The sequence below is a fragment of the Hipposideros armiger genome, unplaced genomic scaffold (assembly GCF_001890085.2).
Source record: "Hipposideros armiger isolate ML-2016 unplaced genomic scaffold, ASM189008v1 scaffold_70, whole genome shotgun sequence".
NCBI classification, from domain to species: domain Eukaryota; kingdom Metazoa; phylum Chordata; class Mammalia; order Chiroptera; family Hipposideridae; genus Hipposideros; species Hipposideros armiger.
The window spans coordinates 2,441,832-2,463,473 of record NW_017731420.1 but is presented as its reverse complement, the minus strand read 5'-3'; the positions used below and the strand labels follow the sequence as shown (position 1 = coordinate 2,463,473).

Sequence of the window (21,642 nt, the reverse complement as noted above, 5' to 3'; positions counted from 1 at the left end):
CACAATTTTCCAAAATCTATGGGGTGCAGCAAAAGCAGTTCAAGAAGGACGCTCACAGTGATACAGGCCTACCTCAAGAAACAAGAAAAATCTCAAAAGAACAATCTAACTTTACACCTAAAGGAACTAGAAAAAGAACAAAGAAAGCCCAAGTTCATAGAAGAAAGGAAATAATAAAGAAAAAGTGGAAATGAAGTAGAGAGTAAAAAAAAAAAACACAACAGAGTAGATCAATGAAACTAAGAGCTTGTTCTTTGAAAAGATAAATAAAATTGATAAACCTTTAGCCAGATTCATCAGGAAAAAAATAGAGTGTCCAAATAAATAAATAAAGTCAGAAAAGAAAAACAAAGTTACAACTGACATCACAGAAATACAAAGGTTCATGATACTACAATTATACCTCAACAAGTTGGAAAACCTAGAAAAAATGAAAAAAATCCTAGAAACACAACCTTCCAAGACTAAATCATGAAGAAATAGAAAACCTGAATAGACTGTTTACAAGTAACGAAACGGAATCAGTAATTTAGAAACTCTCAAAAAACAAAAGTCCACTCTCCACCATGTGAGGACATAGTGACAAGACAGCCATCTACAAGCCAGGAAGATGGCTCTCACCAGGAACCAAATCTGCTGGGACCTTGACACTGGACTTCTCAGCCTCCAGAACTGTGAAAAATAAATTTCTGTTGCATAAGCCAAAAACAAAAACAAACAAAATATATCCCACCCAAAATAAAACAAAAACAAAACAAAACAACAAAAATGAAAACAATAAAACCCCAAAAGTCCAGGAGCAGATGGCCTCACAGCTGAATTCTACCAAACACTTAAAGAAGAGTTAATACTTACCCTTCACAAATTGTTCCAAAAAATTGAAATGGAAAAATACGTTTTGAAACTCATTTTACAAGGACAGCATTATCCTGATACCAAAACCAGATGATGACACTACAAAAAGAGAAAATTATAGGCCAATATCCCTGATGAACACAGATGCAAAAATTCTCAACAAAATATTAGCAAACAAAATTTACTAAAACATTAAAAGGATGGCACACCATAACCAAGTGGGATTTATTCCAGGTATGCAAGGATGGTTTGACATCTGCAAATCAATGTGATGAATGTCATTAACAAAATGAAGGATACAAATCTATGATCATTTCAATAGATGCAGAAAAAGCATGACAATTTAATATCCATTTATGATAAAAATTCTCAACAAAATGGGTATAGAGGGAATGTATCACAATATAATAAAGGCCATAAATGAAAAACCCATAGCTAACATCACACTCAACAGTAAAAAGATAAAAGCTTTTCCTCTAATATCAGGAATAAGAGAAGGATGCCCACTTTCACCACTTTTATTCAATGTACTATTGGAGGTCCTAGCCACAGCAATTAGGCAAGAAAAAGAAATAAAAGGCATCAAATTGGAAAGAAAAGTAAAACTGTCACTGTCTGCAGATGACATTATATAATATACAGAAAACCCTAATGATTCCACCAAAAAAAAACTATTAGAATAAAAATGTATTCAGTAAGTTGCAAGATACAAAGTTAATATAAAGAAACTGGTTGAATTTCTATATATTAATAACAGAAAGAGAAATGAAGGAAACAAACCCATTTACAGCTGTGTCAAAAAAATTAAAACCTAGGAATAAAGTTAACTAGGGAGGTAAAAGATTTGTACTCTGAAAACTGTAAGACAATGATGAAAGTAATTGAAGATAACCAAAAAAAAAAAAAAGGACTGATATACTGTGCTCATGGATGGATTGGAAGAACTAATATTGTTAAAATGTCCATACTACCCAAGGCAATCTAAGAGTCAATATAATCCCTATGAAAGTACCAATGGCATTTTTCAATGAACAACAAATAATCCTAAAATTTGTACGGAGCCACAAGAGACCACGAAGAGCCAAAGCAATCTTGAGGCTGAAGATATCATACTCCTTCATTTCAAACTTTACTACAAAAATATCATAATCAAAAACTGTATGGTACTGACATGAAAACACACTTAAATCAAAGGAATAGAATAGAGAGCCCAGAAATAAACCCATACATATATGATCAATTAATGTATGACAGAGGAGGCAAGAATACACACTGGAGAAAAAACAGTCTCTTCAATAAACTGTGTTGGGAAAACTGAACTGCTACATGCAAAAAAATAAAACTAGAACATTTTTTTACAACATATATAAAAATAAATTAAAATTGAATTAAAGACTTGAATTTAAGACCTGAAACCATAAAACTCCTACAAGAAAACACAGGCAGTAGGCTCCTTGACATCAGTTTTAGCAATATTTTTTTGGATTAGTCTTTCCAATAAGAGCAACAAAAGCAAAAATAAACAAATAGGATTATATGAAAATAAAAAGCGTTTGCACAGCACAGAAAACCATCAACAAAACGAAAAGACAACCTACCAAATGGGAGAAGATATTTACAAATCATACATCTGATAAGGGGGGTTAATATTCAAACTATTATATTTGCAACAAATATGATTTTTGAACACTTACTATCACTAATCTGAAAAGGGTATATAAAACACTTTTTTCTATTTTCTAACATTGCTTTTTTTTTCTTACAATGAGCATATATATATATATATATATATAGCATTTTTCTTTTGAGAAAAATAATAAAGCTGTTTTTATTAAAAAAAAATTTCAGGCTCATCTTATATTTTTCCCATCCCATCTCTGGCATCAGCCATTTCTGCAGACTCTTGATTTCATTTGTTGAAGAATGTTATATATAAAGTGAAGCATGGATGTTAGCTATACTCACTGCACTAGAATGTCATTGCTCCTAATTAGGCCCTCTCAGCAGAGAAGGCTAAGAAGTACACGAGGTCGGACAATTAAGTTCCGGAACTAATCCTAGAAAAAGTGCTACATACCTCATTGCTGAATATCACTATGGTCACCTTTGAAGCACTCCCTTTGGGAAACTATGCACCAGTGCCAGCGCCTAGTCCACCCCGCAGAACAATTTTGGAACTCTTTTTCTGGAATGGCCATCAGAGCTGTCGTTGTATTACCCTTGATGTTCTGAATGTCATCAAAATGTCTTCCTTTCAATATTTCTTTTATCTTCGGGTAAAGAAAGAAGTCATTGGGGGCCAGATCAGGTGAGTAGGGAGGCTGTTCCAATACAGTTATAGGTTGACTGGCTAAAAACTCCCTCACAGACAGTGCCATGTGAGCTGGTGCATTGTCATGATGCAAGAGCCATGGAATTGTTGGTGAAAAGTTCATCTAATATTTTCATGCAGCCTTTTCAGCACTTCCAAATAGGAAACTTGGTTAACTGTCCAGTTGGTACAAATTCATAATGAATAATGCTTCTGATATCAAAAAAAGTTAGCAACATCATTGCAACAAGTTCATGAGCTTAACTGTCACACCTCATATGTATGCATACTACTCACGTATGCACACACATCTATATTTCTGTATCTATCATTAAATATATTAAAAATCTTGAATTCATGCTGATACCTCTGGTTCTAATCCAACACCACAGGTGGTTTCTAGCTTTTTCCCTTTCATTATTTGTCACCTCTTCCTAAAGACATTGAGAAACCTGACAAGCACTTCTTCTGATGTGTTTATTTCTAATTATTCCTAAAACATCACTTCAGAGTGATTGGTCAAAATGAAAGCCAAAGAACTAAGACAGACATAAAGTACAACTTTGGGGAAGCAAAGATAATTATCAAAGAAAAGACTATAAAGAAAAAAGGGCTATATTTATCTCTAGAAGTCTTATTAAAAATGGGCTTGACAACATTTTGTCTGGAGCCTATAGATGAACGAGATTTTACCTTTCTCGTTGTACAGCAGTTTTCATTTATAAAAAGATATTTGTAAGCATATGATAAAATCTCCTTTGTAGAAGTAACTTAATACATACAGAATTTGGATCTTGCTAATTCTACTATGCAGAAACTACTTCAAAATACTGATATTATACTATCTTAAATTAATTTCTGTTTTGCCTAAAAAAACTAGTACAAATGATAAAACTGTATAGTTAAACCTTATGTATATTCCTTAGAATGTGTCTATCGCTTCTCAAAGGAGAACCTAAGTAGGGTTGATGGAAGGCTCTTCTTTAACTCCTCAAAGTTACACAATCGGAAGTTCGTGTATTTAATGACTGGGGTGAGAAGGGATGTAAGAAAAAATTCTAGACTTGAATTATTACAAAAACAATATATAAATGTTGACAGCTTTTGTGTCACTGTATACACTCTTAAACACATAACATTTCCCAACTTTATACAAATTCTATTCTTTTTTGGTTCGGTAGGAAGAAGGGGATACCTAGAATTCTCAAGAGAGTAAAAATAAAAGTAGGGACTGAAGGCTCGGGAAAAATGGCCAGAATTAGGAAGCCAAAGGGTAGGCAAACATTTGGGGAGCCTGGAACAAGAGGAAAGAAAGCAGGCCAGACTCAGGTGTGCACTGAAGAGGGCAAGAGGAGACACAGTGTGTCTGAGATGCAGAGACCTTGCAATTGAGTCAGGCATTGACCCAGCTACAGCTGTGTTCCGGCAATATCAGAATCAAATATATGGTGATGGAAGGAGAACTGACTGTGAGTGGTGAACACATAAAGCAATAAATAGATGATGTATTACAGAATTGCACACTTAAAACCTATGTGGTTTTGTTGACCATTGTCATCCCAGTACATTTTAATAATAATAATAATAATAATAATAATAATAATAATAATAATAATAAAGAGTCTAATGACTGGTTTTCCAGGAAGTATACTATTACTGAACCTGCTGTACTCTAGATTTTCATGTTTGATACTCTCTGGAGTTTGATTTGGTTTAGGAATGAGCATGAGATTCAATGAAAATCAAGAAGGTACAATACTTTCGAAAAAGTAAACTTTCCTCTTGATTCCTGGTTTTGAAGTTAAGAAAACGAGGGGTCTAAAGCTGTTGGGAGCTACCATTTGGATGGAGATTGAGGCTGCAGCTGTGTAATACAGAAGATCTAATGGATTAGCCATGCCTAAGGATAGCACTGGTTCTAAACTTTTCACCTACACGAGACCCGCTTAACCCAGTTTAGGTCGCATTTTCTGCCATTTACAACCCAAACCATATGCACTGATATACATTCTCTAACTGGAGGGATTTCCAAAGTTAATCCTCAGTCTTCTATTCTCAATCTCCACCATCCCCCAATCTCTTATTTCAGTGAAATTGTCTGCTCTTATGGTTTTAAGGATAATTTCTTATGACAGTATGTGTAACCACACTTAATTTTTTAACAAGTGTTTCTCCCATGCTTCGTCTATAAAAAATTTGGGTAACCTTAACCACCTCCAGCTTGATATTTATGCATATATGTATTCATTATTCAACCAATATTTACTGGTTATCTACCATATACTGGATATACAAAGATAAAGTGAATGATGTGGAATTTTCTTTCACATCAGATTTTTCCTTGACAATTTGTTAGCCTCAAGTTTTGAGATCTCAGTAAGTACCACAGGGAAAAAAACCCCAAAAAGGACAACCAATATTTATAATACTGACTCTGTTAAGCAAGTGAACTGTTGAAAAACATGAACACTTCCCTATTATCATACAAACCCTATCCTTTTTTTTGCTTCTTTTAATTCACTTTATGTACTGTCAATTCTTTCATTCTGATCAAGTATTTCATTGAGTACATATGTGTAAGTTGCTGTTCATCTTTTTTTCTTTCTCCTTTCATTCTTTTCTCCAATAGCCTATCCTTTACTCTAGACTTACTTTTTCTAATCCTTTTCATAGTTTGTACTTGTCTATATCTCTGGTCTTCTAGCATTGATCATGGGCTTGTTTAACACACAGGTGGCACTGAGAATTACATTGGCAGTGAGGACACAGAAACAGGCACTGCCTAAGCGCATTAAGAAAACACATAACCTATAGATAAAAATGTGCCCTGGCTGGTCTCGTCTGTTCCCTTTCTTTTGTGCCATACATCTACAAGGAAATTAGGTGAGGTTGATTTTTAGACTCACACAACTACTGTAACTCATTCCCATGTGCCTACCTGCCCACTACACATACTAGCCTTCTGTGGCTTTGCTCCTCAATGAGGGGATCCAGTTATCTGTGGACCACAGAAAGGTTCACCCACAAGTACCAGCTTTTAAGTTTAAATTAGAGTTGCCGTTTCCTTTTGAACATATCCTGCTACATTTTTAAAAAGCTACAACAAAACAATAGAAAAACATGTTAGTTCAGTGGTTTTGATCTTGGTGTAAATGATCAGTAATAAGAGATTATGGTGATCACTTAATAATAAAGTGATGAATTTCCCAAAGGGTCATTTATAAATGGTAAACCAAACCACATTTTTACCACAAAATATGAAAATAATCCCTGGGACTCAAGACAGGCTTATTAATTCTCTTTTCCCCTTTCTTTCACTCTGAGAAGTTGGCCTATGGGACACTATCTTCTCCCTTTTGTTTTTTGATCAGGAAACATGCTAAACATTGTCCCCGGGATAAAATGAATCTTATTTTATACACCACCACACACATAAACCCAGGGCGACAGAGAATACCAAGCTTGTGTAAGTTGGACACTTATACATTCAAAATCTGGTATAAATGGCAACAGAAAATGAGTTAAAGCAGGTGTTCTTTTGTTATTCTTCATCTTAGTGGACTAATGTACTGTTGGACAAAATGGCTACAAGTAAAAGTTATAAAGAGCTATCTTCTTAGCACTGGAACATTGAAAAAGGCTGAATAATTTTATGAAGCAAACATGACAAAATATATAGCAAACATGTATAGCAAAAATGTATAGCAAACATGACAAAATATTTATATTTGTTCTAGCTGGTGAGAATGTAGGCATTTGGTGTGTTCTGCATGACATTTTCTGTACTTTTAATTTCCCCCCTAAATTTCCAAAAATAAGAAGAAAAAAATTAAAGGAATATGCTTTCAAAATGTAAGATTTAAAATGATCACTTAAACTTTAAAAACATAAATATTATGAAAATTATTTATGCAATCAATGATCAGGTCATTTTTAGAAAGTTAATTTTGCAATAATTTTAGGCTTTCAGCAAAGGGGATATTCTTCAACTTTGATATCCTTCACCCATCTTCTCTTATTATTAACAATTTACATATACTCTGGTTCTCAAAATGTAAATTAACATCAATACAATACTACTAACTAATTTATAGACCTTATTTGAATTTCACCAGTTTCTCCGCTCATGTCTTTTTCCTGTTCCAGGATCCAATCCAAGACCCCACATCGCACTTAGCGATTGTGTGATCAGGTCATTTTGACCGAATATATAACCTCTTCTGTCTCCCTTCATTCAACAGAATGCTCTTCTGCCTGATTTTTCCACTGGCGTCTTTCAAAAATCTGTTTATATTTTTAATTTCAGCTCTAGCAAACTAATGGCAGATATTTAATTAAACTAAATGAAGTGTAGCAACATTGAGAAGTAATTTCAGAAATAACTGGTATGATAAACAGAAATAATCTGCTTTGTTTACATACTGACATACTTTTCATTGAGGGTAAAAATTTAGTTCAAGGAACAAATAGTTTCATGGCCTTTAAAATACTCCTTCAGAAGGCTAATAAATGCAAGCCACTTGTTTTGGAGAATGTTTACAAAATGCTGCCAGCCCTACTTCATCAGTTTCCAGTAGACCCTTAGTAAGGCTCCTACTTTCCACATGCTGACTGTGCAAAATGCAATCTAAATCAAGCTTCTGTATGTCATTAGAAAGAGTACTCAATGATGACATGTGCTAGCAAAGTATATCCAGGTATTTTTTTTTTTTTTTACCCAGCTGGAAGTAATCTAAGGCTACTAGAAAATTAGCAAACATGTGTTAGATACATCTACAAGTCGATTTGCATAACATTGAAACATCAGGATGCCTCACAAAGCGAGGAAGAAAAAAATTTTTATCAGTATGATCCATGGAAAGATGACCATAAGTGACTAGATGACTAGAAAAGAAAATGTTTGTAAGTTTGGTCCCTACAGAGATGATTAGAAATCTTTCCATTTCTAAACCTTCAACTAAATATGTTGTAGCACATAAAAATGGCACTTGGTTACTTTGATGAAAAAAACACCACCACCTTGTGTTTTTCCCCTCTTGATCAGAATATATAAGTTGATCAGATCCTATTTAATTATGTTCTATTTTTTTAATAAGCCTATATATTTGTATCTAAAAATACAGCAAACTGAAATATAGGATAAAATTGATATATGGAACAAAACATCACAAACTGTCAGAGAACAACATGGATACTGATATTTATGCGGAAAGGGATGCTGGTGTTTCCCAACAACTTTACTAAAAAGTCTGGCCATCAAAATGGGAGCCCAGCTCGGTGGTCCACCTGCTAATATGTATCCCTTCTCCAAGGCACCTAATGATTTCTCTTGGGTAAGATTTCCAGTTCCTGGGGAACCTTACCCTGTCCTCAATGGTAAATAAAAGCTGGGACCCCTAGTCTAATCCAATCCTCTTCCTTTGGACATAAAAAAATGACAAGTAGCAGAAACAGGATTTTTTTTTTCTTTCACATAAAGGGAGAATTACTCATGAAAGATGAAAATGTCTGCTGAGTTGGCTATTTATATTTGGCCCTTGTCTGGGAAAGGTATTATTCGAGAATTTTTTTAAAACTCTCAGAGCCTAGAAAACCTAAACTAAAAATACCAAAGGGTGACGGAGGATATGATTTGCCTCTTTCTTTCCTCCCGATCTGCCACCATGCTCATTGTTTTTACAGTTGTGTCAGTTTATTAGAAAAATAAAACTTGATTGGATCATGTGGCTATGTTTAAAAAGAAAAAAACAGACTGGCAGATCTGCATGGTAGAAAGTGTATAACAACCTTCCCAGAGAGGAAAGACCAACAGCAAATACATAATCCATAGGTTCTTAGATGAATACAGTAGCTGCTTAATTTAATTATGTGAGGAAACTGCTGGTGAATCAATTTTTTTCCAAGTGACGTGGATGGAAGAATTGGTATAAAGTTATTCTAACAATGTTGAACGTAAAATGACTTGCTAAGTAATTTATTGCAATGGCTTAGAAACTGGTCTTGATCTACATAACCCAGGTTTTTAAAGATTTGTGTAATATAAAGACCAGAAGCCAGGAGACATGTGTTGTAGCCTCTACTATGCCTCAGAATATCCCTGGGCAAATCACTTAATCTCTCCACCCTTAACTCAATGAGGGAGTTAGGACTAACTCAAGGGGCCTCAACCCAGGGTTCTCTGATATTTAGGAGTCCCAAACAGTAATGGTGGTCCATAAGGTATTTTCAGGATTTCAAAGAGCCTGAAAACAATCATAAATTTGTCTGAGACAGGTCTGCAGAGGCATACTAAAGTCACGTCAATTTGGTATAGTGATGTTAGCTATGTCACCTTAAATGCAGTTTGGCTCATGAGGTCCATGAGGGAAAGGATAAAAAGTGTTCTTGATAAAGAAACGGATGATCATGAAGATAATTTTCAGCTCTAAAATTTAACGATCTATGACCTCAGCATTCATGTGGTGTGACTGAGGTGGGAGAGCAACATACAAAACAGACCAAGGTTTATTGAGGAATTCAATATATTTGTACCAATGAACGTATAGGGTCCTCTGCATACATCATCTCACCCAATCCTCTCAACAGCCCTGTGAATTAAGTATTTTTGCCTTCATTTTGGAAATGAGGTAAGTTGTAACTTTTACCACAGTAAATTGCCAGTAAGTAGCAGGTCTGGGATTCAGATTGTGTCTGCCTTCTTCCAGCACCAAGTTGCTTAATAAAAACTACTGCTGTTAGCGCTCAGTAATTTCATTTTTCGAATTCGTAACAGCGTTGTGGATAAATGCTTTTTCCTGTCCCCAGCTGTCATGCACAGCCTCAGTATATTATGCCAACAGAGCCTACAGGTCCAGGGGCCCAGCCAGAGGGCAAAAGAACATCTAAGATGTATCTTCATGAGATGTATCTCATGACTGACAGGTTGCTGTGCCAAGAACGTTCCTAGCAAACAGCCTACTGGCTTATGTGGATGAGAGGGCAATTTTCTGTGAAAATTAAAGGCTGTCACAATTCAGTAGAGCGGGGATAGAGATTCACATCTAATCTGCTCTTTTTCTATAAAGCACAGCGCTGGAGGCTATAATAATTCTTGTCCATTTCACCTAATACTAACCTATAAGGTGCTATTAAGGATGCAAAGGAGCAGCTGTTAAAAGATCTCTAGTATTTAATTACTAAGACTGGAAACTTTGGTTTTTTTTTCAATAACATTTTGCACAGTGCAATATCTGCATGTTAACTGATAGCATTTTTGTTGTTTCAAAGGTCCTTTTTTTTCCTGTCCAAGGAACCCTGTTTTAATATGTGTACATGGGAAATTTTTGTCAGTGGTCCTTCCTCCCCCCCCGCAATGTACCTAAAGCTAGAGCAGGGGTCGGCAAACTGTGGCTTGCGAGCTACATGCGGCTCTTTGGGTACATTCTGTCTCAAAAGTTTGCCGACCCCTGGAAGAGCCAATCCTGTCCCTCACAACAATTTAAAAATTATTGAAGAGCCATAAATACATTTTTACATAATCACCATTATGTGAATAATATCCTTTAAAAATTTTATAAATGAAACTATGATAGTTTTATTTTCATTTTCAATTTTACTTCAGAGCCACATGTACGTACCCAAAGAGCCGCATGTGGCTCATGAGCTGCAGTTTGCTGAACCCTGGCAGCTCTTCCGTCTCAAAAGTTTGCCGACCCCTGATCTAGAGAAATAATTCTTTACCATACCTTTGTTAAAGTTAGGAGAAGAAATAAAAAGCATTGATCTCTTTTGTTTTTTGCTATAGTACATAAGGCACAAAGTCCAGTGCAGTGGGACACAATTCTAAAATGTATAACCTAAGGCCAACATTTTTCTAGCAGTCTAGATTAAGTTTGGAATTTGGTAACTCAAAACAATAGGAAGAAATAGACTAATTTAGCTAGAGATAAGATTTGAAGGCTGATATACTTGGAAGAGTGTAACACTGTACTGGATTTCTCATTAGAAGAGAGCTGAATCTTATGAAGACTTCATACTCCCCAAGAGAACCATATTTACACAATTAACAATTCTTTTTTTAAAAAAATAGCTTTTCATTATTGCATGTGGATACATGTGGGCTATGTAAAAATATAAGAGATGTGTAACACACGGTAAACAGAAAGTAATGATCTTAAACAGGCCAAATCCTTGAACTCATCATTAATAAATGTCTCTTGCATTCAGCTACCCGGGCTGCTGGGAGCCTGTTTTCCTCAAGTACTTCAAACACTGAAATCCAGGAACATTTATTATTTTAATCCATTACAGGCAGTGCTTGATTTAACTTTATTGGTTGTGGTGGTGGTAGTGGTTATAAGTGGGGTACAGCAATGTTCTTTTACACATCATTTCAAAAGGGCTTAATTATATTTTATAGCTTGGGCCAGGAATTCTGCTTGTTTTTTGTCTAACAAGGTTCAAATGGAGTTCAGGTCAGTGATGAATCAGAAGAAAAAGTCAGAGATGGTTATCTCCCTGAGATGAGCTCATCTCCCTCCATGAAGACTGAGCAGGTACATCATGTTCACTACACACAGCACATGAGAGTGCTTTGACTTCCTCAGTTGGTTGCTTATTACATAATTTTTACTTTTTATGCAAACTGGAAATTAACACATCAGAAATTCAACCCAATGGTTATCTTCTAAATATCTGAAGTTACTCTCCTATGTATTTTAAAGGTTTCCCATTGAAATCCAAAACAGCTATGGTAACCACACAGCACTAAAATACAATGGTACATGAAGAAGAATAATTACATAACAGACACTTAAAAATGCATAAATCCTTATCTCAAAAAAATTTACATATCCTACATGAAAGACGTAGAAGACTGCATTAACATAATTTGGTTAAACAAAAGAATAACTGTATAAACATGCCTGGACAGTGTATATCTACTAGTGGTTGTTTTTTTTTAAAAACATCAAACATTCTAAAATTTTTATCTCTTTTAGAGGGTGTACAAAAAGATCATTTCTAAGATAGTATTATTAATATTGCTTATTATTTTCCAAAATTCTATCTAATCATATATTATGATAACAATGACAGCAAGGAAAATAAAAATTGTATGTTGGGATTTCTTCTCTACTGCATATGATTTCTAAGAAAGGGACAAAAGAATTACTCCACAAGCAAGTATCTTATACATTTATGTTTTTTATTTCCCACCATATTAGAGAAATAATATGGGACATTATTTTGAAAATAAGTTGAGAATTTTACTTTTCCTACTTATTTCCCATTCAATTTTTAGAACTTCCTAAATTCTACTTTTTTTTGGAATGTCGCAATATTCCACCACTATGCACACAAAAATGTCACTGCCATTTCATCAGTAGCAACTTAGAACCTTGTTATAAAGCAATAGGAGAGAATCTGACCAGGATTAATAGTGGTGCTCAGTTCTGGGATGACGGGTGTCCTGTTTCACGGACTCTAGGCCATCTGTTCTGCCTGCCTACATTTTACTTTTGCAAAACTATAAATGTACCTCTTCCTCAGGGACTATAGAAAGGAATTAGAATTCTTCTGCTTTTCATTATCACAAGATTCAGTAACTCATTTCATTGTCAAGATAATCCCCTTTTACTCTTTCTTTTGCGCTTGCGAGGTATACCAAAATGACAAATGAAATCCCCTATATATTATAGACCCAATGAGGTCTCTACCTTTCTTTGAGTGTTGGGTTTAAGCTACTTGGGACATAGTGTCAAAAATGACAAGACCAGGGTGCCCACACCCAGTATTCATTAAGGTTGGTCAGTGATTTGTCTAGCTGTCTACAAGCTGTACTTCCACTTCAATCCTCAGTAGCTGCTTAAAAGTTAAGTTTTCCTCTGGATTTAACTGTCAAAGAACTCATTTCCTATTGTTTAGGCATTGGAAAGAAATGCTATTTCTTAATAAAAGCAACAATAGTCTTTGGGGTATTATAAATTGCCTGTTATTGGAACATACTGTTTTAGGTAGTCATATCTAATTTAATGCTTTATTTCCCCTCAGGCTCACCTGTGTCTCAGGAGCATCCTATGGACTATGACAACGCCGTAAGAGATATTCCTCAGGAAATCCAGTTAACTATGGAATGAAAAGCTGCAGCTCCACTTGTATCAATTAATGACCTGGTTTCACTTTTCAGTACATGAAAAGGAACTTTAGGTTCTTTACGTTTTACTGGTCCTGAATTCAGTGAACATGAGAGGAGGCGTTTGTATGTGTGAGAAATAATATAGTTATGCTTTTTTCCCTATTTTTGTTTATATACAAAGATAAGTACATCTGGATGACAGAGGCTGGGGTAGTGAAAGTTATTTAAAACACAGCTCTTTGACTAGAATGAGTTTCACTCGTTGCATTCTGCATGGATGTAGAGTCTCCTTGGTCCTGTTGAAAAGCGGATCCTTGTACCTTTTTCCCAATTCTGAATAAAATGCCAGCCAAAATGGCCTGATTTAGGCTCTTCCCCCAGCCCTTTGTGCTACCTAACTCGTTCATATCCTAGTCCCCCTTTCCTTAATCTACATGGAGCTTGATAATCTAAGTGTCGCTGGGAAAGAGCAAGGCAGGCTAAAGAACAGCTGAATTATGCACCCTTGTTTGCCGAATTCTGAGGAGTACAGCCCTGATAGAGCCATAATTTACTCTGACAAGGGGAGCAAAAGTCTACAGCTTACTCCCCACCCTGCCTGTGGAAAGTGCTACACTGCTAGTTCAGAATTTATAGCGACATACTTCAAATGGCAAAAAAGATTGTGTTGTTGTGTATGTGGGGAGAAAAGGGGTTGTTTTTTAAAAGAACATACTATAGAATGGGATGGATTTAATGGACAGCAGAAGAAATATTATCTGCCTTAAAATGATTCAGAAAATAAGATATAATTTCTAAATGAGTTTTGTTTTGTTATTGATAACACAACCATAGGTTTTTTTTTTTGTTTTTTTTTGGCAGTATTATACACCAACTTTAAAAATACAAGCATTACGTCTACTAAAATCACAACGTTAGGGCCCTTTTACTGAAGACATACAGGAGGACATAAGTGTTCTAGCTGAAATACAAGCTTGGTTATTATAAGTCACTGTACACTAGCATCTACAGAGTGGAATTAAAAAAAAATTAAGTTGGTTGAAACTCTCATAGTTGAGGGTTATAGAACAGTACTGAGGCTACGAAAAACTCGTAGATTTTTTTAAAGGGGGAAGAAAATATTTAACCATTTCATTTTGTTTCAAACAAGGAAAACATTTCAGTGACTAATCTGTACGTATTTTGTTGTAAAACCAGTAAATGACTATGAAAGCATTTCAGATTTAAATGTATGGACAATTTCTTGGGAAGAAAATTAACTTTCTCCCTTCACTCTTTTATTATTCCCTTTTCCATACACTTCCCATAAGCTTATGACAGTTTAGATGATAAAAAATACAATCATTAGGCAAACTCAAATATTTTTGTACCTTTCAGAAGTGAGGAAACATGCCTACGACACATTCCCAATTGTGTTTCTCTAAATATTACTTAGAACATAAGATTCCTCGAGCATTACAAATCTATTTCAGCTTCTAAATTAAAACTCATCTGGAGAGGACTGTTTTACCCTGTTTATATAACATTGTCACATAAAGAGTGTTAAAAAAAATATTTCCCTAAAAATAGCTTGCGTAAGTTAGGGATTAGAGTAGTTTCTGCTGCTATAATTGTTCCTTTGTAGTTTTTTCCATGATGTTTTTGCGCAGTGTTTTTGACTGTGTTTATTAAAGTCAGCACATCAAAAAGGATCAAAGAGAAAGTGAGTGAGAACCAAAGAAACCCCAAGTGTGTTGTCTCATTGGGGAGTTATGCAGATTCGCATAAACAAGTGCAAATTGTTGAGGTTTTAATGAAAATTTTCTACAATTATTTTATCTTAAGTCATTCTATACAATAACATCTGTACAGCAGATGGCTATACTGTACCACGGCAATGCTCCTTTTCCTTTCTCTGTTTAATAGTACATCTGAGATGACTACTTTTGTCACTGTGCTCAATTTGGTTCAGCAAATAATTTGAAAAGTGCAGCTGCTGCAGATGGCCACAATAGTTATATAAACTGTAAAATCAAAGACACAGTTAAGTATTTCTGTATTAGATTCAAACTATAAAAATCTGACATTAACTCTGTTGAGCTCAAAGATATAGTTCAAAAATTTTTGGTTGAATGCAAAATGATGTCACTTGAAAAATACAAAAAGAAATATGACTACTGGTAGGAAGTTTTCCTTTTTTTTTGAGGGGGTTATTTTTACAACTTATCAAAAATATACTTTGAATATATATTTGCATATATTTCATCCAATTTGCAAAGCATGCGTTTTTAAGATATTCAACTATACAACAAAATTAACGTTCAAAGCTTAAATTGTATTTTACTTCTAAAAAGTTTTGCTTAGTTAAAAATGAATTTTTGAAAGAATATGTAATAATCTCTCAATTACAATTTCCTAGAAATCAGCCTTCAGCAATAACTAGAACTTCACACAATCTCAATTCACTTAATTATCATTTATTATTAGTTTGCTGACTTTGTTATCGTCTTAAATGTTTGAGCATGCCATTACATTAAGCAGAAATGTAAAGAAAACAGATTTGGTGTTTGTTCTGCTCTCAAAAAAATTGTTCCTATTAAATGGTCCACTTAATTTGTTTTGGTTTGTTGACTCAACTATTTTAGAATATTTGCTGAAACTATAGTTAGAGCTGTATAATTTGTGTCTGAGTCAAAGCTATAGTTTCTACTTTGTGTTTAGATTTAAGAGCATAATTGCAGAGGTATAAGGTACATAGTTTTTCTAGTATGAAGAGGAAAAAAAACAAGTTACAAAAACAGAATGAGTCTAGTACCTTGTATAGCTCAGTGAGAGGATTTTAATCATATTTTAGAGATGGTTACCTAGGATAAATACAATTAAACGTGGATAAAATATGAGTAGCTAATGAATAAAACAAGGAATATGGATGAAAAAAAGAAGAAGATCTAGAGTATTTAAATTCTTTCACTCTGAGTCCCAACCTTCCTTGCTATATGATTAAGGTACAATTGGAAAGGCGTGGGAACAAACCCAGTGTTGTCTGGGTTGCAATTTATTTGTGGATAAAACAGACATTTTAGCCTCCAGTGTTTCATAATCTTTCAAGTCCCACGGACCTTACATTTTTCATTTCTAACTTTTAAGACAATTAAAAAAAATACAGTGCTTTTAGCTGGCTTGGTTACAAATATTTCTAGTGAGAAAGAAATAAATCATTTATTTTTTGGCCTAAAATTCATACTTCTCAACTATAAAATTTTTCTTTATCTCTTAAACTACTGTGCCCAAACTGGCTCTATGGAACTAAGGTACAGTTAGGCTCCAGCTGCCACTTAATTACTTTTTAGTAAGCAACTAAGTTGCATATCATTTCAGGGTTTATTTTTATCCCCTGCACTACGCCTTTATCCCCAATGATTTCCTGTAAATTAAAGTGGAAAAAAAACGTTTCCCTTTTGCTACTTTTACTTTCAAAGGAAAATTTCTGGCATTGTGCCTTGAACTTTCACAGTAGCAGTTTCAGTGATTGAAAACTGTTATTTTCCACCTGTGCCCTGTCTTTTCTATTTCCCTTCTCACATTCCTTTGGCCTACCCTTTTTGATTCAGTGTGAAAATGCACGTAACAATTTAGTCATTGTAACAAAGGAGGAAAATGTAGATGTCACTGCCTGTTCATTTCTCACCTCACCACCCATCAACTTTCAGTTCACAGGTCCCTGCCTCTCTGCCAGGCTAAGCACAGAAGCACAGCCTTTCCTGGCCAGTAGCTGCTACCCCATAATCCTCAGTGGCACTGTCCTTGCAGAGTTGAACCCTGACTTCTATTACACTTTGTGTAGCATACCTGCCACTAGGGCAATTTCTCTTTTTTAAAATCAGGTGCTACCAGTGACTTAACGTAGCGTACCAGCATCACCTGTAGAGCTTTTGCAACAGATTTCTGGGCTCCATACCCAGAGTTTCTGATTCAGTAGGTCAGGGGGTAGGGTCTGAAAATTTGCATTTCTAACAAGTTCCCAGGTGATGCTGATGCTGTTGGTTCTGAGACCATTCCTTGAGAACCACTGCTCTAATGGTTCATAAAAACCATTTCTTGTTGTGCCACTATAGCTATTTTAGGTAAAAAAAAAATTTAGGCACAAACAGTTTTAAAGACATTTGTAGGAACATGTCTAAAGAGGTGGATAGGAAATGTTTAGTTTAGGGCATCAAAATACTTAAGCTCAAAGGATTTGTTATAAAATTTTCTCTAAACTAAGGTCACAAACCAGAAATGCCCCCATCGCTAATGGCTCTTAAAACGTTTAACCTCCTAATAATATAAATCATCAAAATGATGCATTTTCAGATGTTAACAAGTTATGCCGTTATCTCCCTCTCCCCGTTTTGGTGACTTACCAGGTACTTTCTGTGCTGCTTTGACATTCAGGCTCCCACGGAGAGTTGATAAAGATGCTAACAGGCATGGTTTTTCAGGATGGGGGACAGTTTCCATGGAGACCACAATCTGAGTAGTATGGACAGAAATTTTTTGAAAGCAGGAGACAGTTCTCCAAATGTTTTCTTGAAATGGAACCTTTTGTGCTCTATCACCATGAACTTTTGGTTTAGACAATTTCCCTCGGTAACATTTGGAGGCTGGAAGCTCATCCTTCGGCAGCGTGGTGTCGGCCAGGACTGACGTCTCTTTGCTGTGTGCACTTTTTATCTTTTTTAAAAAATGGTTTATCTGATCCAGCTTGGTAAAACTCAGGTTTGCTTTCAACGGCTTTGATATATCCAAACTGATGTCTGCTATAGAATTGAAAAAGATAAGAAAATTACTGAAGCTCTCTTATTGAATATAAGCCTTTACTTCCCTTTCAAGCTTCAAGTTTCCCAACACCTTTATTGTAGACTCACTAGAATGCCAGATGTTGTAATTCTTTTACTCATCATCTACGTACTCTTTCCATGTAATTACTTAGAGGAACACTTTCCCGGGACTAATTACCTGCCTGCATTCCTGTCTTAACCCATGTGACTGCCTGTTCCTGGACAGGACATGGACATCTACTTCTGCCCTTCCAACCTAGGCAAAAGGAAGCGGCCTTACCAGTTCAGTACTGCAACCGGCATCCCTTCTTCCAAGGTAAACGGACTTCCCCCAGTAGCCACACACAGCCTGACGTGAATACTGGTATTAATATGTGTTCAACTGACTAAAATAGCCTCCCCTGCCATTCTCTGATCAAGCATATGTAGAGAAATTTGTTTCTCTTTTGTGAGCTGCTGCAAACCCAGAAGAGTCCCTACACCTTTGCCTGTACATTCTGGATTGACAAAATTTCAAATACCTCCTCAGGGATAGACTGAAATTTCTTAAAACCTATAGTTCATTTGCTATGTACTATATACCAACAGTTGTCCTTATCTGCCACTTAGCCACCAGCCATTAAAACTAACTAGCCTTATTATTTCTGTTTTTGCCTTTTTATTTCACCATCTTTCTTTGTTTTTATTATTAATGAGACATAAGACTATAAGCATCGTGAAGGCTGAGCATGTCATACATCTTTATACCCATGACTGGTACGGCGTCTTGCATATGTATGTGTTCAATAAATGTTTGAGCTTAACTGAATCTAACAAGTGTTCTTGTCACTGGAACCTGAAGACATAATAGAAGACATAATCCTAGGTGAAGCTTAGGAATACCAGCTATTAAGAAGACAAAGTTAATAGTCTTTATTAATAATTTCATTATCTCCATCTCTCTTCAGAAGAACGGCCTCATCTCACATTCCTCAGATGACAGCACCTATGGGTTTCCTTCCGACTACCCAGGCTCCCTCAGGGTACCATCTCCCTTGAGTGTGCCTTCTCATGTGTTTCTTTAAACATGCAAAACTCTGAGACATCATAAAAATGGTGGCAGTGAGGCGGGCTCCTTGAGTTCTCACCTGGAAATTACCGCAAATTGAACAGCTATAACTCATCAGAGAAACCTCTGCTCATCACACAGAACAGCTAAGAGACTCACACGAGATTACCTGAAGGTGGGCAAACCGGGAGAGTGTGGGTAGAGGGAAGGGAGGTGTGCGGAGATGCATCAGTGCGCGAGGCAGTAGAAACGTGGGGCCCCAGGAAGCAGATCAGAGATTGCTACAGCAGCAAGGCCACTGGCTCACTCCCTGCACCCCACAGTCCTGCTGGGAGTTCAGCAAGAGCTTGTGGTGCCTGGCGGCAGAAGCCTCAGCTCAAAACTACGGTGCAGCTCTTGCAGACAGCAAAAACAACTCCATAAATAAACCCCCACTCCCACCCTCCCTCAGAAACCCTAGCCCAGCCATTCCAGAGTCTTAAACTGATCCCTGAATGGAGTAGTGTCAGATTACAGAGGTGATCAGACTTCCAGGAAATGGAAAAAGGTAGGGGAGAGACTGCAAAAAGCGTGAGGCTGCCTACCCTTCCCCGACCTGACCTTTTCTGCAAGGCTCCCACCAGGGCAACTTCAGCTGCTGAGTCATTCGCAGGACCCCAGCAGAGGGTGGCACTGCTGGGCTTTTAGCATCTCAGAAATCTCACACCCCTCATAGCCCCCGGTGGAAAGAGTGCCCTAAGACGCACATCCAGCCTTCTGGTTGTGGAGCTCTCAGCGCGCCTCTGGGCAGGTGAGAGCAGAAACGGCACTGACTTTGTAAAAACTACCAACCACACCCCATAGCTCCACTCATCTAGACCTGCATTGCCACGGTCACTCTGGGCGCCAGGTGGCTGGCTCTGCCCCCACAAGATGCAGAGGAGTTTTTGCACAGCAGAGGACAACCTGGAGATAGCTTGGTGGACATTAGCCAAGACTGGCACTGTTTTTTTTGTTTTGTTTTGTTTTGGTTGTTTTTGTTTTTCTATTTCATTATTATCATTTGTAGTTTTTTCTATATGTGCGTGTGTGTGTGTGTGTATACATACATACATATAGGTGTGTAGACATATATATATTCTTTTCCCCCTTCTTTCTCCCTTTTCTTTCTTTTCCCTGCTCTACTTTTCCTCCTTCTTTCCATTTTTTCTGCAATTTGTTTTCTTTTTTTCCTTTGGTGTTGCTATTTTGTTTGTCTTGTTTCTTTTGTTTTTGTTTTTTTGTATTTTTGATACTGCTGTGCATGTTGAGTGTTGTTTTTTATCTTTAACACCTCTTTAGTATAGTTTAAAACAAGGCTGCTAGTTGTTTACATGTGAGAGTATCTGGTTTCTTTTTGTGTCTGTTGTTGCTCTGCTTGTTGATCCATTTTGTTCTAAAATCGCTCTGCAGCAGGGCCCATCCAAGGAGGCACAGAAATCATCACACCCAGAGGGCCAACTTTAGACCAAACCAGGGCATTACTGGGTTTGACCTACAAGAGTCACACCCAAAGAGAAATCTCTACAGGCACTAGAGCCCATAGGGGCCAAGCCTCATCTGAGGGTTCAGCCCTCACACAACAGCTCACACACTGTGGACATGGCCAATCCTCACAACTAGTCAGCCTGGGAGTCAATCCTACCTACTGACAAACCAAAAGCAATCAAAGCTCAACTTCAACAGGAGAAGACACACAACACAAGGGACAACTCTGGAACACATGCACAGGAGAATAGGGAGACTGAGCAATTCAAATATAAAGGACACATACCACATAAGCCCACCCAGCAAAGACTGAGAGACCTAGGAGATCTATCTAATACAATGAAGCACGCATAAAGAGTAAGCCAGAATGGGGAAACAAAGAAAGACAGCCCAAATAAAAGAACAGAAGAAACCTCCCGAATCAGTGGAACAAGATGACATAGAGGCAACCAACCTATTGGAGACAGAGTTTAGAACACTGATGATTAGAATGTTCAAGGCAATTAGTGAGACTATAAAGAAGGATAGAGAAATCATGAAAAACAACCAGTTAGAACTAAAGAATACAATTCTTTATAATAAATAAAGAATACAATTACTGAAATAAAGAACAAACTCAAAGGAATTACCAGCAAATTGGATGAAGCAAAGGATCGAATCGCAACTTAGAAGACAAGAGAGCAGAGATTATCCAAGCGGAACAACAAAAAGAAAAAAGAAAAAATGTTGAAAATGGTTTAAGAGAGCTGGGTGGTAACATCAAGCACAGCAATATGCACATCATAGGAATACCAGAAGGAGAAGAGAGGGAACAAGGGATCGAGGATATATTTGAAGTGATAATGTCTGAAAACTTCCCTAACCTGGCAAAGGAAATTGACACACAAGCCCAGGAAGTGCAGAGAGTTCCAACCAAGATGATCCCAAACAGGCCCACACCAAGACACATTATAGTGAAAATGGCAAGGGTTACAGATAAAGACAGAATCCTAAAAGCAACAAGAGACAG

The 21,642-nt window shown here is 36.5% G+C and overlaps 1 protein-coding gene across 5 annotated transcripts in view; it reads right to left on the bottom strand.

Moving 5' to 3' along the window:
- Positions 1–21,642, bottom strand: part of VPS13B (vacuolar protein sorting 13 homolog B) — an 810,211-nt gene that overhangs the window by 152,317 nt on the left and 636,252 nt on the right. For all 5 annotated transcript variants that reach the window (XM_019642536.1, XM_019642534.1, XM_019642538.1 and 2 more), the window contains exon 36: positions 17,663–18,058. In XM_019642536.1, coding sequence (XP_019498081.1) covers positions 17,663–18,058 — 396 coding nt within the window. The remainder of the gene's footprint in view (positions 1–17,662; positions 18,059–21,642) is intronic.